Source organism: Nyctibius grandis, chromosome 4 (genome assembly GCF_013368605.1).
Source record: "Nyctibius grandis isolate bNycGra1 chromosome 4, bNycGra1.pri, whole genome shotgun sequence".
Lineage (NCBI taxonomy): Eukaryota > Metazoa > Chordata > Aves > Nyctibiiformes > Nyctibiidae > Nyctibius > Nyctibius grandis.
The window spans coordinates 39,073,173-39,089,241 of record NC_090661.1 but is presented as its reverse complement, the minus strand read 5'-3'; the positions used below and the strand labels follow the sequence as shown (position 1 = coordinate 39,089,241).

The 16,069-nt window shown below is 39.6% G+C and overlaps 1 protein-coding gene across 1 annotated transcript in view; it reads right to left on the bottom strand.

Annotated features, from left to right (window-relative positions):
* The window catches only part of AQR (aquarius intron-binding spliceosomal factor), a 67,395-nt gene that overhangs the window by 27,478 nt on the left and 23,848 nt on the right, over positions 1-16,069 (bottom strand). Inside the window, exons 16-22 of the mRNA XM_068398798.1 lie at positions 14,141-14,282; positions 13,184-13,362; positions 11,225-11,392; positions 10,601-10,770; positions 5,116-5,357; positions 3,308-3,454; positions 2,680-2,749 (exon numbers count right to left, since the gene is read on the bottom strand). Coding sequence (XP_068254899.1) covers positions 2,680-2,749; positions 3,308-3,454; positions 5,116-5,357; positions 10,601-10,770; positions 11,225-11,392; positions 13,184-13,362; positions 14,141-14,282 — 1,118 coding nt within the window. The remainder of the gene's footprint in view (positions 1-2,679; positions 2,750-3,307; positions 3,455-5,115; positions 5,358-10,600; positions 10,771-11,224; positions 11,393-13,183; positions 13,363-14,140; positions 14,283-16,069) is intronic.

The window sequence follows — 16,069 nt, the reverse complement described above, 5'->3', positions numbered from 1 at the left end:
CGAAGAGTCCACCCATCCAAGCCCCGGGCAGCCAGTTTGTCTAGGAGGATGCTGTGGGAGACAGTGTCAAATGCCTTACAGAAGTCTAGATAGACTACATCCACAGCCCTGTCCTCATCTACTAAGCGGGTCACTTGGTCATAGAAAGAGACCAGGTTGGTCGAGCAGGACCTGCCAATCCATGTTGGCTGGCCCCAATGCCCTGATTGTCCTGCATGTGCTGTGTAATGGTACTCAGCATGACCTGTTCCATCACCTTGCCTGGCACTGAGGTCAGGCTGACAGGCCTATAGTTCCCTGGACCATCCTTCCGGCCCTTCTTGTAGATGGGCGTTACATTTGCTAATTTCCAGTCAGATGGAGCTTCTCCAGTTAACCAGGACTGCTGGTAGATAATAGAGAGTGGTTTGGCAAGTTCATCTGCCAGTTCCTTCATTACTCTGGGGTGAATCCCATCTGGGCCCATAGCCTTGTGGGTGTCCAACTGGCACAGCAGGTCACTAACAGTCTCCTCCTGGATTACAGGGGGTTCACACAGTCCCCTGTCCCTAACTTCAGGCTCTGGGGGCCGAGTCTCCTGAGGACAACCGGTCTTGACATTAAAGACCGAGGCAAAGAAGGCATTGAGCACCTCTGCCTTTTCCTCATCCCCTGATACTACACTACCCTCCTCATTCAGCAAGTGGTGGAGGCTCTCCTTGACCCTCCTTTTGCTGTTGATGTATTTGTAGAAGCTTTTTTTGTTATCTTTGACTGTAGTAGCCAAATCAAGCTCTAATTGAGCTTTGGCCCTTCTAATCTTCTCCCTACACGACCTGGCAACATCCCTATAGACCTCCCAAGTTACCCGACCTTTCTTCCAGAGCAAGTAGGCTCTCTTTTTTTCCTTAAGTTCTAGCCTAAGTTCCCTGTTTAACCAGGCCGGTCTTTTTCCCCAACAGCTTGTCTTCCTACACACCGGGACAGCTTGCTCCTGAATATTTAGCAATTCCCTTTTGAAGCATGTCCAGCCTTCCTGGACTCCTTTGCCCTTCAGGACCATCTCCCAAGGAACTCTGTCCACCAACCTCTTAAACAGGCTAAAGTCTGCCCGCCGGAAATCTAAGGCAGAAGTTCTGCTCTTGCCCCTCCTTACTTCCCCCACTGTCAAAAACTCTAACATTTCATCGTCGCTATTCCCAAGATGGCCACCGACCCTCACATCTCCCACCAGTCCTTCTCTGTTCACAAACAACAGGTCAAGCAGGGCCCCTCCTCTAGTGGGTTCATTTACCACTTGCATGAGGAAGTTGTCCTCCACACATTCTAGGAACCTCCTAGATTGCTTCCTCTCTGCCATGTTGTATTTCCAGCAGACATCTGGCAAGTTGAAGTCGCCCACGAGTACAAGGGCCGGCGACCGGGCAGCTTCTGACAGCCGCTTGTAAAACACCTCGTCCGCCTGCTCGTCCTGGTTGGGTGGTCTATAACAGACTCCCACCTGTTATGTCTGCCCCGCCAACCTTCCCCCTGATCTTTACCCATAGACATTCAACCTTGTCATCCTCACCATCTTCCTCAATTTCGACACAGTCCAAGCACTCCCTAACATACAGCACTACCCCACTGCCTCTCCTGCTTCGCCTGTCCCTCTTAAAGAGCTTATAGCCATCCATAGCAGCACTCCAGTCATGAGAGTCATCCCATCACGTTTCTGTGATGGCAACCACATCATAACCTTCCTGCTGTACAGTGGCTTCTAGCTCTTCCTGTTGTTGCCCATACTGCGTGCATTGGTGTAAATGCACTTCAGCTGGGCTAACGGTCTTGCCCCCAATGCAGGCCTGTCGCCCCTAGGTTCATTTGCAGTTGCCCTGGTCTTGTCCCCCTCCCCCATCGAACCTAGTTTAAAGACCTCTTAACCAGCCCTGCCAACTTCTGGGCCATAACCCTTTTCCCGTTCTGACTCAGCTGTTCCCCATCTGGCATAAGCAGGCCCGGTGCCATGAAAGCCGCCCCGTGGTCAAAGAACCCAAAATCCCACCTACAGCACCAGTCTCTTAGCCACATATTAATCTGTTGTATTTTCATAGTCCTTTCCCTATTTTCTCCTAACACCAAAGGAACTGAGGAGAATAGAACCTGTGCACCTACCCCCTTCACCAAATGCCCCAGGGCCCTGAAGTCCCTTTTGATTGCCCTGGGACTTCTCCCTTCAATCTCATCCCTACCCACCTGGAATACTAATAGTGGGTAGTAGTCAGAGGGCCTCACCAGTTCAGGAAGCCTCCTGGCAACATCCCTTACTCGAGCCTCAGGGAGACAGCAGACTTTCCTGTGAGTTGGGTCTGGCCTGCATATGGGGCCCTCCGTTCCCCTTAGCAGGGAGTCACCTATACCAATTACTTTTCTCCTTTTTGGAGCTGGTTGCAACCCTCCTAGTTGGTTGCTTCTGTTTATGTAGCCCCGTAGAAGGTCCTAAGGACAGGACAGTTATACAGAGATTAAATGTGTTTCTGTACAATTTTGTGAAGATGGGAGGATGCTGAACCTTTGCATGTTAATTTTTCGAATTTTTAAACTATTAACAGAGTGACCTCAGCAAGGCTACAGAAATGGGCATTACTGGTATTTCACTGAATGTACCCAAAGCCAGAGTCAAATAAATAACACTATAAAAATCCTTTAAAATATTCTTACCATAGTTAGCCCAGGCTGCATTCCCGCACGTATAGCTTCAATCTGAGTATGGGTAAATTGAATAGTATTGCTGTAACAAAGCAAAATAAGATCAGAGAATTGATAGATTTTACCAGTAGTTTTGATAAAAGCAATTGTTTTAGCTAGTTTGATTTAAATTAATGGGCTACCTGTTTCTCCAGAACTGCATGCTTGCAAACTTTTATATAAATTAAACCATCATTACAACTATCTTCTATATAGACATGACAATCTTGCAATTTCTAAGCAAGACAGTAAATCACATTGTCCACATGAGAAAAAAATTATCCTATCTAAAAGATTGCCTTTCATTACAATCTACTGAGAATGCTGTAAAATTTTTTAGTTATGATTCTCCTAATATTCAAAGTCCTGACACAATACTAAAAGACGATATTTCTCATTCTTCAAGGGAATTTTTTAGCAGAGAGGGGATACTAGAATGGTTTGATTTAAATATAAACCAAAACAGTCTCATATTCAAATTTTCTTTTGGTAATGAAATCAAAATAACATTTCCTTTATAATCAAAAATATTAAGTATTTCTGAAAATGAACTGCTATGCATGTGTTACCATTTGTAAACAAGCTCTAATCCATTTATTACCATTTTGGTTGATTATATGGATATGGTCCCCTGTTTGGAATGACATGAGGCTCTACAATCAGTGTTTTAGCTTCTTCAGGTTTTTCTTCATTCCCATCCTCTTCTTTCCTTTTCTGTCCTTTACCTCCCTTTATTGGGAAAGTTATCCTGTAACATATAATTTAAGACTACGCTTCAACATGCTCACTATGATACCAGACTGTCTTAGAAGTTTACACAGAAAGATTTTTTCATCACCATTAAGACAAACTTTCACACAACCAGGAAACAAGAGTTGCAGATGACAAAGTATTAATGAGGATAAGGAAAAGGCATGACAATAAATTGATGAAGCCGATTTTAAGAAAGCATATTTGACAAAAAGTATGTCAAATGTGCTCTTCACATATATTGAAAAGCCAAGAGCAGTCAGCTGGAAAAACACTGAAGGCAGAGTTCATAAATGAAAATGGAAGGGACAGGAGTAAAGTTATAATAGAAAGTCACCAGCACTGTCTGTTCAGCATTAATAACTTAATTTTGTTCTAGAACTGATGAACTTTTTTTTTTTTTTTTTTTTTTTTTACACAAGATATGTCAATGTTCTAAACTGCTCCAACACATGAAGACTTTTACGCTCCCATTTCAATTTTTTTATAGCCCTCTGTATCATATATTAGCACGCTTCTCTAATTCAGAAACAAATCACAGTGAAGGAATTCCAATGACTATCCAATTATCTTGAGACAACAATGCAGACATCTTTAACAGCAATAATCTCAGTCTCTTTACAGGACAAATGCAGAGGTAGGAAGAGCAGTAGCTCTTCATAAAGGGAATATCCATACTTAATCTATGAACTGAAAATGAACACTAGTTCATTGAGGGAAATTGTGCATGGTATCTTGTCTCGACACTTTCAGATTATTTTCATATCATTATATAGTCTTAGTGCCTTCTCCACACAAATTCTACCTGCAATGTTTCAAAAAAAGCATGGAAGATTACCTCCCTGCTTTTCAACGTTCAATTTAGCCATGATAAAAGCTGACTAGTGCTGGGGGAAAGCCATCTTTTTCCTCCCTAGTCAAATCTATTCCTTCAAAAGGAAACGTATTTCAATTCTCATTAACTTGTAAGGGAAAAAAGATATAGTTTCTTCAGTTCAGCTGAAGAAACCATTCTCCAACACTATGCACTGTGAAAACCAGTTGCCAAAGTCCAAGGAAGTCCACCAGGAGGGACAGAACTGTCAAGTCTAAAAATGCTGAACAGCACCACTGAAACAAAACATTTAGCAGTCACAAAGGTAGGCATCCTACTTCAGAAACCATTTCTAAAATAAAATAAGCAATATGGGATTTCAGACTTAATTCTTTATTTTGATTGAATGGTGTTTCCAAAAGCTCAAATTTTAACTGATGTTGAAATTGCTGCTCTTAGCTTGGCTTTACTGAGACATGTAAGGAAACTATGTACTGAAAATGTTTAGGCTGAACTTGAGGAGGCTAGATACCATAATGCAGACCTAATACTACATGTCTAGATTCTATCTATCTATCTCATACTGCTGCTTTTCCCATATATTCAATAGGCTGATCTACAAGCAATGGTCTGATACGTTTTTTTTCCTGGAAGAGGGCAGAAGCAGGTCCTGAGCCTAACTGTAGTATAGTTACCTCTGTTATGTAACTTATTTAAATCTTGATATTAACATATTTTCTTAAAAAAAAAAAAAAAAAAAAAGAGTATTTCCCTTCAACCACTAAATTCAACTTCACCTGACAACACACTTCATCAAGAATACCAGAGCAAGATTTTGAGATCACCTGAAGGGGGGTATTTGCAGAACTGGATTGTCAACAGTGACTTTAATATTGTATCCAGGAAAGCTAGCTTTTAAGTGATCAATGGACAGGAAAGTGTCATTAAAATCCAGAGTTGCAATCTGATTTGGCATTTTCGAATAGTGTGCGCTACTTGGGTCTCCATATCCGAGAATGATGTCATGCAGCCAGTCAGGAACCACACAATCTGTGTTCATCAAATTCCTAATAGTCTCTAGAACAGCCTGCACATTAGAAAAATAGAAAAAAATATCATTGTAAAGACTGACATTTTACCAAGAAAATGTGACATACTGAAGATTAATCAGGTCTATTCTAAGACGCTCACATGTAACAGTCTTTAATGGACAGGTGTCTGGTTAGATTGAGTCAACATATATACAGTGTATAAATGCAACAAAACACCAGTATCAAATCACATAATGCTTAAACTGTCCTGTTAGTAAAGAGCTAGTTAAAAGGATCGTACTATCAGTAAACTTTTCATTCCAGAACACTCAGAGGACAAAAAAAAATAGGAAAAGTTCAAAATAACCTATCAACAAAAAGTGTCTGCTATGGCCCTAGCTTATCGTTCTGGTTTTACAACAAGCGAACAATTCACGTTTTATCAATAGCTACACGTATTTCTGCTTGAGGTTCTTCTCCAGGACTTTCATAAGCTGTTTATACCAAAAATGCATTAAAACTTTTGCGTGATTATACTGCTGGTGCACACGGGGTTTCTATGTACAGTCTTGGAGTGCACCTTCCTTGCCTCTCAACCCTTTCTTTCCCCACTTAAATTCACTAATCCAACAAGACAACTGATGACTCCACAGAGTCCCCAACATGTTTCCACATACATATTCTAAAAAAATTCAGCTTTGTGGATACTGATTGAGCTATCAATTTCTGGAAGCAGCAAATGGTAAGCCTTATGTCAGGCTTTTTGAAGACTATAGACACAGGGCATTTAAAAACATTTACTCTTTGCTTTGACCAGCATACAATTCATATTTAGTGTAATGCTCAACTGTACGGCAAATGAATGCCTCATCCCCCCTAAAACCTAGATCCAGTTCTTACTAGAAATCCAATAAATTCAAGAACACCCTCATGCAGCTTAAAGGTTTCTCCTTCAACCCTATAAATTTCATCCCTGCAGCCAACTAAAGTTTCCCTCTAAAAGCTTGCTCTTCACCCCTAAATTAATTTCTCTACTCTTATGTCAGCATCTTCTCTCTTTTCCCCCTACCAAGAAAACACCAACGCTCCAGACCCTGGACTTGCACACAGGGTGTGCATTTTAACTAAGAGGTAGCTGAACTTTAGTCTTCCTGTTAAAGGGCTACTTTAGTGGCAAGTCTTCAACAACCACCTTACTCAAAACTTGGTATTAGGACATCATGCATCCGCTCTTCAGCAGAAGAAACCTGTGCTGATTTCCAGATCCTCCAACTTACCGTGCCAACAAACGTGGACACAAACAGATGGCAAACATAGTACATCAGCAGTCCACACCAGAATATAATACAAACCTTTCAAATGTCAGTCTTGTAAAGAATAGTCAATTCCAAAACAAAGTATTGGAATTTTATTCTGATGGTCTAAATTTCCATATCCAGCTTCGAAGGGCAGTATTCTCTGCCCTTTTCCTGCTTGCGTTGTATCATTCCAGGAATCAAAGTAATGTCTTCATCATTCCTGCTTAAATAACCAACCTCTATAAAGGTTCTGATTCTTCCCCTCTACTCAGCCTGGGTGAGACCGTATCTGGAGTGCTGTGTCCAGTGCTGGGCTCCTCAGGACACGAGACACAGACATACTGGAATGAGTCCAGCAAATGGCCACTAAGATTATTAAGGGACTGGAGAATCTGTTACACAAGAGGCTGAGAGAGCTGGGATTGTTTAGCCTCAAAAAGAGAAGACTCAAGTGGTGGTGGGGAATTCTATCAGTTTGTAGAAACAAAAAAAAAGGGGGGTGAAGGAAGTAAGGACAATGTAACCAGACTCCTCTCAGTAGTGGCCTGTGAAAGGACAAGAGGCAATGGACACAAATTGAGATACAGGAAATTCCACTTAAATACATGAAAAAGTTTTTACTGCATGGGTAATTTAACAATGAAACAGGTTGTCTAGACAGGGTATGCAGTCTCCATCACTGGAGAAATGCAGTTCCAACTGCACAAAGGCACAAGATCTTGAACAACTTGCACTAGTTGGCTCTGCTTTAAGCAGGGCTTGCACTAGATAATCTCCAGAGGTCTGTTCATCCTCAACCACTTTGTGAATCTGTGACTCTGTTCCTTCCAATCTCAACCATGCTGTGGATTCTGTGATAGCTCTGTAAAGTTATTAACTTGGAGGCAACTTAGCAGTATAAAATTTAAGACTGATGTTAAGTTATATGCTCTGTCCTTTCCTTATCTAAAAAGGTTGCCTCTTTGTCTACCAGCAGAATACCAGCTGCAAGTACACAGTACAAATTTCAAAGCTACACTCACATCTAACAGCAATTCTGAGCAAACTTAAGTATTCACTGCAGCACTTGCCTTCTGACTACACAAAAGTGCATACGTATGTGAACAAAAACCACATCTATAGTGCTGGCACACCAACAGGCTTTGGCAGAGAGCACTTGTGCTTATAACGTAAAATGAACCTGCCACAGACACACAACATTATATTAAAAAAAAACAGAACTGATTATTAAAGTTATAAAGGACTCTCTATGAAGTACTTCCAGTATACCAATCCACAGCTGGATGGCACCAAAATGCTCTGTGCAGACCACAAGCTACTGTTCCACACCAGAGGCATCTTTCCAGATACAGAAAAAAAAAGAGTCAGTCTTTCTGCCTCCCTCTTTATCCATCTGCACAGAACTTGCTGTAGATTCCTTTAAAATGAAAATCACTTCAATTATGCGATGCATAATTTTAAGACACCAAAAGAAAGGCAGTTTTTCATTCATGTTGCATTTTCATAATGGAAAACCCAAGGAACATTAAAGATTCATAGGTCTAAATGATCTAACAGCAAAGAAACTGAGCATGCATACAAGAAGTATGTTCAGGCATATAAAATAATGCACCCTCACAGCAAAAAAAGTCCAACAGTATCTTGTGCTGCATTAGGAAGTTGCCAGCAGGTCAAGGGAGGTGGTCCTTCCTCTCTGCTCAGCACTGTTGAGGCTAAATCATAGAACTACAGAACGGTTTGGGCTGGTAGGACCCCGTAAAGGTCATCCTAGTCCAACCCTCCCTGCAATAAGAAGGAACCATCTTCAACTAGATCAGGCTGCTCAGAGCCCCGTCCAACCTGACCTTCAATGTTTCTAGGGATGAGGCATCTACCACCTTTCTGGGCGAACTGTTCCAGTGTTTCACCACCCCCATTGTAAAAAATTTCTTCCTGATCTAGTCTGAAACTACCCTCTTTGTTTAAAACTGTTACCCCTTGTCCTATCGCTATAGGCCTTACTAAAAAGTCTGTCATAATCTTTCTTATAGGCCCCTTTTAAGTATTGAAAGGCTGCAATAAGATGTCCCTGGAGCCTTCTCTTCTCCAGGCTGAACAACCCCAACTCTCTCAGCCTTTCCTCATAGGAAAGGTGTTCCATCCGTCTGATCATTTTTGTGGCCCTCCTCTGGACCTGCTTCAACAGATCCATGTCTTTCCTGTACTGGGGACTCCAGAGCTGGACGCAGGACTCCACGTGGGGTCCCACGAGAGCGGAGTAGAGGGGCAGAATCACCTCCCTTGACCTGCTGGCCATGCTTCTTTTGATGCAGCCCAGGATACCATTGGCTTTCTGGGCTGTGAGTGCACATAGCTGGCTCATGTCCAGCTTTTCATCCACCAGTACCCCCAAATCCTCCTCCTCAGGGCTGCTCTCAATCCCTTCATCCCCCAGCCTGTATCAATACCAGGGGTTCCCCTGACCCAGGTGCTGGACCTCGCACTTGGCCTTGTTGAACCTCATGAGGTTCACATGGGCCCACTTCTCAAGTTTCTGCAGGTCCGTCTGAATGGCATCCCATCTCTGAACCTGGAGCACCGTGTTCAGTTCTGGGCTCCTCGGTAAAAGAGAGACGTGTAGTTACTGGAGTGACTCCAGTGCAGGGCCACAAAGATGATTAAGGGACTGGAGCATCTTTCACATGAGGAGATGCTGAGAGAGCTGGGACTGTTCAGCCTGGAAAAGAGAGTGCTCAGCGGCTATCGTATCAATGTGATAAATACCCGATAGGAGGAAATGAAGATGAAGGAGGCAGACTCTTCTCAGTAGTGTCCAGTGACAGGATAGGAGACAATGGGCACAAATTAAAACACATTAATTCCATCTGACCACAAGAAAACACTCCTTTACTGTGAGGACAATTCAGCACTAGAAGAGGTTGCCCAGAGAAGTTCCGGATTCTTAATTCTTGCAAATATTCAAAATCCAACTAGATATGGTCCTGGACAGCCTGCTGTAGGTGATCCTGCTTGAGCAGGGGGCTTGGACTAGATAATCACCAGAGCTGCCTTGCAATCTAAACGATTCTATGATTCTGTAATTATGCCACCTGATCAAAAGAGTTTACTATGGGCAACACAGACCACTCGGTCAAACTTAAATTTAAGTCAATTCACAATTCTAGAAACTCAAATATACATTTCAGCTTTGCTGGAAAACTTTCCCTCTTCTTGCTTTAACAGAGGGTAAGGAAAGCTAAGTTATTGATAAGGTTCCTGAAAAACAACATTTGCTGAATTCATATGCAAAACTGAATTGAACGTGTGCATAATTTTAATCTTCCTTATAGGCCATATGCAGCATTGTAATGCATTAGCAACAGGTTTATTTTGAACTCTAACCAAATTCCCTGAAGGCTCTCTTGACAATGAATACCCAAGGAAGTAAAATGCCAAAGAACCATGCACTGCAACTGTGTGAAAACTGTTAGGGCAGAAAAAAAAGCACCATTCAATCGACAAAGCTCCAGTTAGCATACGATTTCTATAAGGACTATCAAATATATCAGTGCTAAAAATCTCGTCTGACACCCTCCAAAGCCTAATAAGAAACTGAGCCAGTGATGCTCCCAAAGATAACAGGTTTCTCTGATTTTCACCTTTTGACTAGTTACTCCTTCTTTTCCTTTAGTCCACTATTATATCAGATAACAAAAACGTTACACATACTCCCTTGACCCAAAAGGCCAAATACAACTAATCTGTAGGATACCTGTTAAAAGACTGAAATTACAAAGTATTATCTTATTATATACTCAAATGATGTAGGAGTGTTCAGATTTTCAGTTACCTCAACACTTAGCTGTAGGGGGAAGTTATCACCAGCTGACAAGCTCTAACTTCCTGAAGTGATCCAACGCCCCCTAAAAAGCCTAACGACATGCATCTAAAATGAACATGTCTCAGTACAGCTGCATATTCAGACAAACTCTTATCCTAATAATCAATGAGTAGTACCTTACCTTGAAATTGTTTTCTTTTGGTTTTCTTCTCATTATTATATTAAATGTCTCATAAACATCTTCTGCTCTATTTTGGATTGTATTGGTCATATCTTGTTGATACTGGTTCGGGTCCAGAAATACTCTGTATGTTCTGCAATCCCCTTTAAGTCTTGGTTTGGGTTCAGGTCCTGCCCATAAGGAAACAGTAAGATCAGGATTCGAAGTAGTGTTAAAAGCAGATTACCATTCAAATAAGTGATCCATAATCATTTCTGAAATGAAATTTGGACAAATTCATATAATGAAACTAATTTCTGCATGGCATTACAAACATTCTTATTTCATGTTTTCATCACATTTCTAATAGAGTTTTTGAATATAAGCCATTTTATTCCTAAAATAAAAATGTACTGGATTTACTTAATTATCTAATTACATCAGATTTTACCAGAGGAAACAAGTTAACCTTTCTCCAGACTGCTGATGGAATCGGTTTGTTTTTTCAAGCAGGTAATGAATTCAGTGAGCATTGCTTAAAAAGAAAAGCCAGTCAACAATTAGGCTGTTAACAAAAAACAATTAAAAAAAAAAAAAAAAAAAAGAGGAAAAAAAATTCTATCAAACGAGTTTTGGTAATCACACCTTCTTCAATAACACGTCCTTTCTCATCCAACATGCCCTGGATTTCACAGCCTCTGACATACACCAGGCCAGTTTGCTCAACAAAAGGTCGTCGTCGGTCAAACTTGGTGCCGTAAGGTTGCGTGGGACGTACCGTAATCAAAAAGCAGACATCATGTTTACGCAGACCTGATTCCGAAAAGGAACATTCAGTGATTTGATCGAATGCCATTTTCCTTTTCCATTCCTTAATATATATACAATAGAATACACAAAAACTTATTTTAAATAAAACCCCACCTGTTTAGAGAATAATGTGTTCTGTTACAGAATATGCCTTTAACTTAGAGGTTACAGAACCATAGGATACTGTCATCTTTTCCACTATTCTTGCACACTAGTATCTGCTAGGACTTCACATATGAAAAGAAGAAATTGACTGCTTTTTTCATGACAACACTTATTTATTTCAAGATTATTCTTCTCCCAATAATCTTACTTAGGTTACACAACCGAGATATTTTCAGTCTTATCTCAAAAGCAGTGTGTTATTAAGCTCTTATTGCTTTCTCCTGGACTAACCTCCAATTTTTTTACAACAATTTAAGTGCAGTACCTAGAACTGGGCACAAAATCCTGAACAAAGTTACTTTAGTTATCTGCTGAATAGGGTAAAAGGTCATTGAACCAAGTTACTTGTTTTCCATGCTACATTCCAGTTTACAAATCCCAATTTGACTTGGTTGAGTGTTCTTCTTTTTCCCTCAGCAGTAACACATTGTTGTGGTGTCACATTTGCTTTTGATCAATGATGACCTCGGACTCTTTTAATTCTGCAGAGTTACCACCTAACAAGTTATTCCCCCAACATGCATTTGTGCACTGACTTGGTCTTGCTTAAGTTTAGTATCTTAATATGCATCCCTGTTGAATTATACACTACTTTTAAAATGCAATTTCTCCAATTTTGAACACTAATCCTTTGCTTCAGTATACCTACAGATTCTCACAGATCTAAGACAGTTAGGTCCTAAAGCAATCTAAAGCAGTTTCATCAAGACCCTGTCAGGCAATGATTCATCAATTCTTCACCTCAGTTTTGATTAAGTGAAAGCATTACTGCTTTTGAAATCAGAGAGGTTGTTCTAGGATTTAAAAAGCAAGGTGCACCACTATATAGCTACCTTCAGTACAGTAAAGTCTGCTGCTGTCCTCCTAGCTTTTCTACTTTAATAGAAATATACATTCCCAAACTTGTATCTGCTTATTTATCACACAATACAGCTTTAGCATCTGTGCGACGTGACCTGCAATCACACTATGCAGCTCCAGGACATTTAACAGGTTTCTCTAACAAAAGAGAAGGCAGTGACATTTACTGATAATCCAAGTCCAAGTACATGCTTCTATGACACCTGCCAACACGGTCAACTAAAGTTCAGTTCCCTAAGCAACAGAAGAGTTGCTTGTGGATACTTATAAGAAACAGTATTTGTTACAGTCAGCACTTCCTAACACCAATCAAATATACTGAAAACTACTAAAATGCACTGGTTTGAAGTAAAATCTGTCCTCTCCATGTGTATATGAGACAGATATCACATTCCCCACTACTTTTCCAATATGACATTATTATCATGCATATTAACTTAAAATGCTAAGTTACTTTTCCACATTCCCTGCAAAGGGCAGAATTTTACAGTTACAAACTGAATGACATCAGTCTGAAATAGTAAACATTCTGCTCCCAATGGACATGTAAATACTTTAGTATTTCATTTTAGGTAAGCATAAACTTCTCAGACTTAGAATTTGAGTAACTGACTTTTAAACAGTGTATTAAGATTGCCAAATCTGTATCTCGGATAAAAAAAAAAAAAAACAACAAACAAACAAACAACTTTCTTACAAAAAGATTACATCCAAGTGTATTTTGATGAGCATCTATTTTGAGCACCTTATTTCAAAGAACGTAAATACCTTCCCATTCATCTTTGATGCTGTCTCGGACATTCAAATTAATTGTAACATCTGCTCGTACTCGCATGGGCCAGTTTTCACCAATATTGGGCTTTGCCACCTCCACCACCGTGAAAGAGACAATGGGTTGCGCCATCCTAGCCCATCCACCAAAGACCACACCTCCATATTCTGATAACCTAAAAAAAAAAACAAGAGCAAAAACCCCTCAAACACCAAAGTTTTGTAAGTCATTATCTGATAACAGATTCAGTTCCTTTTTTTAAACAGTGAAACAATTTACCTCACAGGCAGCTCTAAGACAAAAGTAGAAGTCTTAATTTTACATGCTACTGGAGTAGATTCACATAATCTTGTGTTTTAGAACTGAAGCATAACAGTCTTATGACTTGAACTGACTTATTCTTATATTTCAAGAAACAGGCAACTTATGCTGGCAGTACAAAAAAAAAAAAAACAAACAACTCAAAGAAGAAAAAAGGGAATAGAACAAAAAGCAACTACTGAGTATAAGAGATATCACACCAAACGACCCTTGAAAACTAACGTGGATCAAAACGTGGCAGATGGTAAATTCAAGAATACTCAGTAATACCTCTCATAAACCAGAAGAGTTGGTGGTAAAGTTTCCAGATTTTGTAACGTTCGTCAAGGTTTAGTACTTTTGGAAAGCTAACTCATCTGTCTTAACACAACAAAGGTTGGTCGTTAGTGTCCAACATACTGTCTTAACACATCTACAGGGACACATATCAACACACCCTTACAAGACCATCCCACAGGATGGCAACACCTTACGGAAGAAGTTAGCATAAAACATAGTACCTATGCAATAATTTAAAGTACATTTGTTACTATGTACTTCATATATACACAATACCAGTTATTAATTCTCAAATGCACTTTGATCACAACTGAAGTTGAACTGACTGGTTTGCAACAGTTAATAAATATTACCATGGTTTCATCCTACTGACACTATCTTCAATGTCCTGTCTGATCTCATAGGTAGACTCTAAGCGGAAGAGATTGAAGTTCCTCAGCAGATAGTCATGAAGAGTCAGAAACTGCAGATTCAATTTGGGAAGTGCAAGGCAGCCTAAGGGGGTAAGGGTGGAAGGGAAGAGGTATTTGATGGATAAACAAAAAGAACAGCAATTAATATATTGGTTCTATGAACTCATAAATACATACACACATCATTCTATAACCACCATAGTTGTTATCCTGGGAGATTCTAAGCACCACTCCTTTTATAAATATATGTCACTAAAAGGTACACATTTTTCTCCTTCCTTCCCTCCAATTTTCAGGTTTTCTGTAAATGAACCTGCACAAAATTAAAGGAATTGTCATCCTTCTGGCAGTAGTCCAGTGAACTATTTAAAGACTGAATCCTTCCCTGTATTCAGACTACAACAAAATTAATTTTATAAAAAAACAAATGCAGGGCAAAGTAATAGTACTTTGGGAATTCAACAATTAAGCCACCATTAAATAATGATGAAAAAAGCTCATTAACTAATAAAAAAAATGCATTATCCAACAATTCCCCAATTCCAATCCTTTATGTTTACTAGAAGCCACAAAAACCATTAATGTAGAAAAAAGTTTTAAGCCAAGAAAGCAAATTTTAATACACAATTTTCTTCAAAAGTTTCTGTTACGGATTATAGATGGGTTTTTTTAATGCGAATGAAAACATGGGAAGATTAGATATAACTAAACAAGGAGTATTAAACTCTTAGGTCTTAGACACACATTTTCCATAACAAAAATTCTTATATGTTACTCATTTAACATTACTGTTAATGTTGTAGTTTAACATCTATGCTTAAGATCGGTGAAAGCATCAAGCTTTTGTAACTTGAAATACTATCCTTGAAACCTTTCACTGGTGTATATAATACATGTTGGCTTTCACATGCACTGAGATACAATGGCAGTGAAGAAAGGTGACAGAACACAGTAATTTCTATTTTGGAAAGCCTCACGGTGATAAAATATTTTAACACATTTCCCAACACCAAGTAATAAACCCTGTCCTGTAAAGCTAGTTATATGCAGAAAGGGCAGGGCCTGAAGCAACACCTCTTTAAGGCTGCACAGCATTCATCAGATAGATATTCTTCTTCCCTCATTTTTAGAAGAAAATAGAAACAATACACCTATCTTTCTTGGGCTAAATTACTCTTATTTAAGTTTTAGACCAAAAGAACATAGCTACTTTTAAGAAAAACAAAAAACCCCAAGACCATGAAAACAAAACTGTCTTGTCTGAAATCAGTGCTGGAGAATACAGGGAGATTAAAAAGAAAAAGTGTAAACTGAGAGAAGCAAAACAGAAAAATACTTGTAACAATCTGACAGCAACAGAAATGCTTCAGAACAGTGCTATCAATACACAGATAATAACAGCAAAAGAGCTCACCACAGAAGGAGGAAATGTTTCCACCAGCAACCACTGTTACTTGCCAAAATTACACTTCACCATTAAATAAATTTCTTTAATGCATTATTAAAAATTCACAAAACAGCACAGAAACAGGTGTGATGAGTTGCTCTTTCTCCTCATGCCCCCCCACTCCAGCAGTAACACATGCATTGTGATTAATATATTTGGCTAATAAAACATGAAATACACAAAACAGTGCATGCACAAGTTAAGTCCTGCAAAGTCAGCCTTCCAATACAGTCTGAATGACAGTAAAGCTGAACTTAAGGCTCACACCTACACAAGAAAAAAACTCTGAATCAAAACTACATGGAGGAGGGTACAGAATACTCACTGCTCAAACCAGAAACTCACTTTACACTCATCTTTGAAGATATATGTTGTTATTTGGAATTCCCATGTTCCAAATTAAAATTTTCACATTCCTAATG